The sequence below is a fragment of the Hemiscyllium ocellatum genome, chromosome 34 (genome assembly GCF_020745735.1).
Source record: "Hemiscyllium ocellatum isolate sHemOce1 chromosome 34, sHemOce1.pat.X.cur, whole genome shotgun sequence".
Classification (NCBI taxonomy): Eukaryota; Metazoa; Chordata; class Chondrichthyes; order Orectolobiformes; family Hemiscylliidae; genus Hemiscyllium; species Hemiscyllium ocellatum.
In genome coordinates this window covers 23,996,209-24,004,978 of record NC_083434.1, presented here as the reverse complement: position 1 = coordinate 24,004,978, position 8,770 = coordinate 23,996,209, and the positions used below count along the sequence as shown (strand labels likewise).

Sequence of the window (8,770 nt, the reverse complement as noted above, 5' to 3'; positions counted from 1 at the left end):
AATTCAGTGACCCAGCATTACCTCCGGCTGGGCGGTGAGTGAGCTCTGCAACGTGCTCAATGCCACTGAGCTATTCTGTAAATTCCGCCTGAATTAACACACGCGGAGTTGCATTGCATTGAGAAACCAAATAGGGGCAGCCATCATCCGTGATGCAATCCCCAACCCGTTATTTCCAGTGCAAATAGAGGACACGAAATAAAAGCAACATTTCATAGAAATTAGCTCTAGAGGGAGAGAGAGAGAAAACAAAAGATGCTGGAAGTAAACGGCTGGACTCAAAGGGGTAACTGCATCGTCCCCGAGTAAATGAGATTGAGGAGTGGGGAGGGTGTTACATTTTTCAGCCTTTATTCCGACTCTGCCTCACTGGAACAAAGCAGTCACCAACAAGCCCCCGAGTAAGAGGAAGGGGCGGAGTAGCAGTGCACTTAGGAATGCTGGAGACTGAACCTTCCCCGGCTCCCTGTGAACGAGCCGTGCCAACCTCCTTTCATCTCATCGGTGGATATATTTAGAATGATCTTCCTCCTCCTAGGACCCTGAACGACCAAGAGGTTGCATCCGAGGGAGGGGGCGGCGGCGTCGTATTTCCTCCGGACACTTTCAGAAATGTTGAATTATCGCAGCTTTCTAAACGGCTGGGTTTGGCTGGCTCGGTCCGTGGAGCCTGTTTTAGTGGGAGAATGAATTCCAGATGTTTCTGCAGGAGACAGCAGCGTTGAGTCCGACTTCGTCTTAATCGATAGTCAAGCCAAATCTGTTTCACTTCTGTGTGCTTCTGTCTTTCTCTCCTGCGGATTTCAGTCCCATCTTGGATTTTTTTTCTCTCTCTCTCTTCCATCCACACCCCCCCCCCCCAAAAAAAAGACAGCTGTAAAATATAAATAATTTAGTCTCAAAATGGACGGGTTGTCAAAAAAGAATGAGAAGTTAGAAGTGCCAGAAGAGGAGGAGGTCGATCCGAGGATTCAGGTAAATATTTTGCAAAACATTCCTTTGAATGTATGGTTTTATGACTTGTACTAACGTTGCAGTCCCGTGGATGGGTTATTGTGAATTGCAACTTGCTCAGGGATGGGAACCAGAGAATATGGTGCCTTGACCAAGTTACAGTTTGTATTTTGTTTATGCACTTATGCACTAAAGCTTCACGACAATGTGGGGATTATAGTCCATCTTCTGTGCTATGATCTACAGTCAGGAATCCGTTTGCAGTCTCCAAGGCAATGTGTATAATGCTAAAACCTCGTTATTGTATATGCAGTACTAATAGCCGAGTCTCATGTATCTTGTGTTACTGTTCCAATACTCTGTTTAATGTGTACTGTACTGATAGCCCCTTTATAATGCATACTATGCTAATATGCCATATCCTGGATCAGAATTAAAATTTTCACCGTTTTCATGGAGTTGTGGTGTTTTCAGGGAGAGAAGCTGCCCCTTTTTATTTTGGATGTAAGTTGTGAGTTAAAATAATATTTTACTCATACCTCATTCGCCCAATCAGATTTAAATAATGTGATGCTTGTACTTGGCTATGACATTGCTAACTGCAGTTTTAAAATAGTCTGGCCCTCTCTGTTGCGTTCTGTCTTCTTCCCTTTTGTGTCTGTCTGAAGTGATGAGGTATCTCTGAGCAACCTTTTTTTCCTCATCAGCCATTTATATTTGAATTTCTTTTTAATTGGACATTTTGTATTAGCTCTTTGCTTATCAAATTAGGCTCGATTGTTCTACCTAACCACACTGCAGCAAAGAAATTTGGTGATGCAACGCCATGATATAAAATTTTATGTGCTGGGTTGTTTGTGGAGGACAGTAACTCTCTGGTCAACATTCTCAGTAATTGCATGGGCAGGGTTGCCACTAATTGCTTCCTGAACTCAAATTGCACAATTGTATTGTTCAAACAATTATTTTGTAAACAAGATGCATTTTCTTTTGGACAGGCCTACTGACTTTATTGATTGTGGTCTGTTTTCAGAATTTGAAGTTTTCTTGGTGACTTTGCTCAGCGTTCTCTGATCAGAACTTGATGTTGTCCTAATCTTGTCAATCTAAAGTTTAATAAATTGGTATTAATTTGACATGTCGCATTCACTATCGGATTTCCTTAAACTCATGTGATTCATCCATTTCCTTTAGGGAAGGAGACTTGCTGTGTTTTATCTGGTCTTCCCTACAATCCAATACCACACCAGCACCCATTCCTGAGTGTTAGAACACTCAGTAGAACAAGGTATTAGAACAAACTCAGTAGCAAGCCTTTTCACCATCACCTTCGGGATGAGCACAAACTGCCAGCCTCAATTGTCCATGTCCTGCAAATGAATTGAAAATGTTGTAACTTCTCAGACCTGGTAATGTCCAGTGACTTTTCTTCCCCATCTATTAAAAACCCCTTCCTATTGTGAGTTGCCCAAGACTATTTATTACATCCCAACTGAAGCCAAGCTAAACTTAAGCACTAATTCATCATTGTCTCTGGGGATTTGCTTTATTTTATGGCATTAATCCATACTGTCTCGAGTAATGTTTTCTAAGCTGCACACCATGAAGATCATTTTGTATTTAAACCAATTTTCCTCTTGACTCTTTCTTCAAAAGTACAGTGCTTTGTGTTTTATGCAGAAGTGAATTGCCTGTCACCTCTCCACCCTCATTGCCTGTCATCTTTCATAAACTGTAACCATAAATTGTTGGGCTTTCTTGCCTCAGTTTGAACTAACAGTCACTATATGAGTACATGAAGCAGTGACATCATCACCTGGAGTTCCTGTTCGCACCTTCAAAAGAGAGTTCTATGTAAATGCAGGTCCTGTGAGAACCTCAGGACAATGGCTTTGAGGTATATTAATTTTTGATTTGCAGGAAATTCACTTTTAGCAAGGTTCCACAGATGACAATTACACACCAACCAATTAATCAGTTTGTGATTATATTACTTGAAGGATATATATTGGCTGGGGTGCCAGAAAGAGTGTGAAGCAAAAGTAACAAGCTGACTGAGAAAAACGAAACTGCAACCCTCCCCAAGTCTGCATTCCAAATGCATTCAATCTGTTATAGTGAAACATCAATAGCATATGCCAGGCAGCAGAACTGACTGCGTCTTTGTCTTGTTTATCCTGTGTATGCCTCGGCAGGTTGAGGTTAACAAATTTTAGGTGTTGGAGTGTTCTATTTCCATTGATATCTACTCATTATTAACCTGAGAATGTATTTACTGGCTTGGTCACATTCATTGGATGGATGATGGCTGCTTATCCAAAGACTTCCTGTTTGGTGAACTAACCACTGGGCCCCGCCTTGCTGGACATCTGTATCTCTATTGCAAGGCTACTTCAGGTGCGATGTAGTAATGGCAAACATTCACATTGACAGCTAGGAGAAAGTTACTGATGGCTGGGGCCTCTTGTGACTGACTGACTGGAGAGAATTTGGAAGCGGTGGCATGAAACAGAAACTCAGCTAGTCAAGGAGAGAGCCCAACGAAAACAGTACTGTATTTTCTCAACCCCCTGTCTCCATCTGCGGTCAATACAGGTGAGAATGCCTTTCCAGAGTGAGGTGCCTGAACCATGAGGTGATGTTTGAAAGTGATTTCACAACCAGGATGCAAAACCATCATCTTGTGAAATGGGAGGTTGCCAGAGCATCTGTTTTAGTGGAAAGATAGACATATCCTCAGTTTAACTTGGTTTCTGAGTCACAGTGTTGAAAAGGCATTTGGTAGTACATGAATAGGAAAGGTTTGGAGGGATATGGGCCAGGAGCAGGCAGGTGGGACTAGTTTAGTTTGGGATTATGTTCAGCATGGACTAGTTGGACTGAAGGGTCTGTTTCTATGCTGTCTGACTCTATGAAAGGCAGCACCTCTGTCTGCGAGGCACTTTCTTGGTATTTTTTTCTTTTTGTTTTATTTACTCGTGGGACTTGGTGCCATTGGTTGGCCAGCATTTATTACCTGTACCTTATTTCCTCTGAGGAGGAGCTGGTGGCCGTGATGTGGAGGAGCTGGTGTTGGACTGGGATGGACAAAGTTAAAAATCACACAACTTCAGGTTATACTCCAACAGGTTTATTTGGAAGTACCAGCTTTTGGAGCGCCACTCCTTTGTCAGGTGGTCAACTGCTGCCTTGAACTGCTGCAATCTGCATACTCTAGGTTAGCCCATCATACCCTTAGGGAGGGAACCCCAGGATCTTTATCCAATGACAGTAAAGATGAGGATAATTAAACTGAGGATATGTCTATCCTTTCACTAAAACAGACATTTTAGCAACCTTCTATTTTTCAAGATGATGGTTCCAAGTCAGGATGGTGAGCAGCTTGGAGGGGAACTTGTAGGTGGTGCTGTTCCTATGTACATGCTGCCCTTGTCCTTCTAGATGGAAGTGGTCATGGGCTTGGAAGGTGCTGTCTGAGGATCCTTAGTGAATTTCTGTAGTGTATCTTGTGGATCTTATGTACTGCTGCTAGTATGCATTGGTGGTAGAGGGAGCGGGTGTTTATGGATGTGGTGCCACTCAAGTGGGCTGTTTTGTCCTGGATGGTGTCAAGCTTCTTGAGTGTTGTGGGATCTGCACCTATCCATGCAGTGGGAAGTATTCCATTACACTCTTGTGTCTTATAGATAGTGGGCAGTCAGGAAGTGAACTACTCATTGCAGTATCCCTAGTCTCTGACCTGTTCTTGTGACATAAACACAATGGCTACAAGTCCAGTTGAGTTTCTGGTCAATGATAACCCCAAAAATGTTGATAGTAGGGGTGTTCAGTGTTGGTAACACCATTGAATGTCAAGGGGCGATGGTTAGATAGTCTTTTTTCTGGAGATGGTCATTGCTGGAATTTGTGTGGTATGACTGTCACTTGCAATTTGTTAATCCAAGCCTGGATATTGTCCAGATTTGGGAGCAGTTGAACGTGGACTGCTTTAGCATCGGAGGAGTTGTGAATAGAGCTGAACATTGTGTTATCAGTTGCATTGGGCCGATTTTGTTTCAAGAATGAGATTTACATTTAACATTCTTGAAACAAAAGTACTATTTGGTGAGCCAGGGTTGATACCTACATTAGATAATGTGGATTTAAAATGAATGAATGCAAAAGTGAAAATAAATCTGACATCTACAAAGCAGTGAGACTGTTAGCTATGCGTTATTGTGTGTATTAATGCTCAGTTAGACAACTATGGCGTTATAGCAGTTACTAAGTATTCTCCATTGTTTTTAAAGTGTTTAATTCAAATAAGTTACAAAGTTTTTTTTTAATATGAAAAATCCAAATGAAAAAAGTTCTGTGCCTTTTTAAAAAAAGCCTTATGACCTCTTCAAATGCCTGCAATTAGTGAATATTTTCTTTTCAGAATATGATGGCACTGTTTCAAATATAGCTTAATGTTATATTGTTTCCTGACAGCATTAAGTGCTTCATAATTATGGAATGCCTTGCCTTTTTGGACAGATGCTGAGAGTTTGGGATTTTTTGTGCTGGGATTACTGTAACTAACATCTTCTTTAGATTCTATTTAGGAGCATAAGGAGTAGGCCAGATGGGCCCTTAATCTGGTTCCAAAATCCAGTTAAATCATAGCTGTTTTATGATTAGATTTGATTCCCTACAGTGTGGAAACAGGCCATTTGGCCCAACAAGTCTACATCGACCCTCCGAAGAGTAACCCACCCAGACCCATTTCCCTCTGACTAATGCACCTAACACTATGGGCAATTTAGCATGGTCAATCCACCTGACCTGCACATCTTTGGTCTGGGAGGAAACCAGAGCACCCGGAGGAAACCCACACATACACAGGGAGATTGTGCAAACTCCACACAGTCACCCAAGGCTGGAATCGAACTTGGGACCCCGGTGCTGTGAGGGAGCAGTGCTAACCACTGAGCCACCATGCCACCATGACCTAGCTCCATAGATCTGCAATTTCTCCATATCCCTTAATATCTACTAACCTGAGATTTAAAATTAACAATTGATGCGATATTAACCACTATTTGCAGAAGAGAGTTTGTAACCCGTGTCAGCATAGCTTTCCTAACTTCATCCCTGAAGGGCCTGGCTTAAAAATCATAGGCGACGTCATTTATTTCTCATTTTCCTTAACCAGTGTTTCTCCCTGCCCACCTTATCTGTTCCAATTCAATAATTTGAAACTTTGATCAAATGACCCTATAACATTGCTTGAAATTAACCAGGATTTGTGTAAACGTCTTCATTATTCAATTTCTGAAATCCAGATGTCATTCTAACAAATCCCCAAATATGCTACTTTAGGGGTTGTGCACTCCAACTACGGTGTAACCAGTTGCTTTGTATATCTGCCGCATGATTCTAATCCTTTTCTATTCTAATTCTCTAAAGGCTAGCATTTCACCAAGATTTTTGACTTTTGTATCTGTCCAAGATATTATTGACACTCCTGTTTAAAATCTGAACATTTTCTCAGTGCTAATTATAGTAATAATTTTCTGGCCAAATATTTTAGGTTAGCTAGTGTATAATTCCATGGTTTCTCTTGGAGTAGAATAACATGCATAATTTTCCAATTTAGTTCCTGAATTGCCTGAACTTTGAAAGATCATAATTAGGGCATCTACAATGTTTCCACCTACATTTTTTAAATGCCTAGAATGAAAACAGTGTGATCCTAGTGATATGTTGCCCTTTCGTGCCATTATTTTGTTTCACTAGTGCTGAATGGCTTTTTTTTTCAATATTATTAGATTTGCAATTCTGAATCAATATTAGTTTCTTTGGGGCGTCCAACATAGTACTCTGTTCCTTTGCTGTAAATACACAGGCTTTAACCTGTCCACAGTTGCTTCATTTTCATTTTTAAAGTCCTTGTATCAAATTTTAAGGGACTGTCATTGCTGCTGATAACCCCTTCCCTAGTATCATTGTATCCTCATCATTTATCATTGTATCCTCATCATTTATCATTGTATCCTCATCATTTATCATTGTATCCTCATCATTTATCATTGTATCCTCATCATTTATGGAGTTAATGCTGATTTCTCACATCTGAACTTCTGTAAGGTGCACCTGAAAGAGGAACCAGGTTCAGGACTGTTGTTTCTGGTTTGAGTTAAGTTAATATTTGTACCATTAGGGGAATTTAGAGAACGGTACAACATAGAAGCCAGTTGTCTGATCGCTGTTTTGAGCTGACTATTAAGTAAGTTCCAGCCCCTTCCTTTTTCTCCTGCACATTCACCTCCTTGAGTTTGTTCTACCATTCATTTAGCTCATGTATGACCTGCACCCTGACTCCCCAAGTCCAACTTAGTTCACAATCCTTAACATATCCTCAGAAAAATCCATCCATCTTGGTTGTGAAGTGTTCTGTTGACCTACTGTTTGGAATAGGAGGGAATTTTCTGCATTCCTAGAATTGTTCCATGACAAAGTGGACTGAATAGAATTGAGCAATAAGGTTCTTTATCTCGATGGTTAAAATGAGCAAAATTGAACGGATGAAGCTGATTTTAAAAGGCTGACACTTTTTCTGCTAACACTGGTTACAGTGTAGTAGATCCTCATAGAGTTGGTTATGTAATCAGAACCATCTAGAAAATAACCCCTTAAAGTGTTTGCTGAACAAAAATCGATCAACCTCCATTTTGAAGCTTTCAATTGACTGAACCATACCAGCCTTTTTTGAGAAGAATGATCCAAATTTCAGTTATCTCTGAGTAAAGGAATGCATTCCGAGATCATCACTGAAACTCCAGATTAAGTATTCCCTTGTCTCGTTCAGACTGACCAGCAGAGGAAATAGTTTCTCTTTAACAGTGAAGGGACCAGTTAAGTTGGTTGTCTAGATGGCCAGGATATAGGTCAGGCAATAGCCTGGGTTTTTGTTTCCCTGTCTGGTTGATGTGGACTTTGTATCTGCCTCCCACTGTACTCCTGCATATGCTAAACAATGGCAAACCACCACCGACAAAGCTGCCAAGAAAATTTGCTCAGGATGAAACATCAGAAGAAAATGAGCCAAGGACTTGCCTTTGTGCAGAGCTTGTGTAAAATGCAATGGTATCCAATCTGACTCTTTCATCATCTTCAGCACCCCCATTAGACCACTTCATAATTCTTAGTAGGCAAGGTAAAACCATATTGCTCCATGTCATCGTAGTTTAACCCTTCCAGCACTGGGATCATTCTGCAGAATCAAAGCTTCATCTCTGTAACCTTGCATGTCTTTCTAAACAAATTGGAGCTAGATTTGGACATAACACTACAGATAAGGCAAGAAACAGTGTTAACATTTGTAGAAGTGTCACTAGCTGAAAAGTTAGCTGTTTGTTCCTTGACAGATGCTCTTTGACCTGCTGAATTTCCAGCATTCTCAATTTCTGGTTCAGATTGCTAGCATTTGCAATATTTTACTTCAGCATAACTTAGTTAATAAAACAAAAGCAAATGACCTCTAACATCCAGCCGGCTGCAGTTCATCTTGTCTGGATCTTTTTGCATCTATCTCTAAAATCCAATAACTTACATGAAGCCCTCAATTAGATTGCAGCTATCAGTCACTCTGACATATGTATTATTGCTAGAAATTGCAATGCATACAAAAATAATGGCCATCTTGGAGACATCGTAGTTATTCAATTGAGGTATTCAGCTGTGAAAGTTTGGGATGATAATGATGAAATGATCCTAGTATACTTGCTACTAGTTAACAATAATAATATAGTCAACAATTTTGCCCACATGATAATGGTGCATTCTGCTGGTT

At 40.6% G+C, this 8,770-nt stretch overlaps 1 protein-coding gene across 1 annotated transcript in view; it reads left to right on the top strand.

Annotated features, from left to right (window-relative positions):
* The first annotated feature begins 227 nt into the window (after positions 1-227).
* The window catches only part of sh3bp5b (SH3-domain binding protein 5b (BTK-associated)), a 70,448-nt gene continuing 61,905 nt past the window's right edge, over positions 228-8,770 (top strand). The window contains exon 1 of the mRNA XM_060850275.1: positions 228-975. Within this exon, the coding sequence (XP_060706258.1) occupies positions 904-975 (72 nt within the window). The 5' untranslated portion in view covers positions 228-903. The remainder of the gene's footprint in view (positions 976-8,770) is intronic.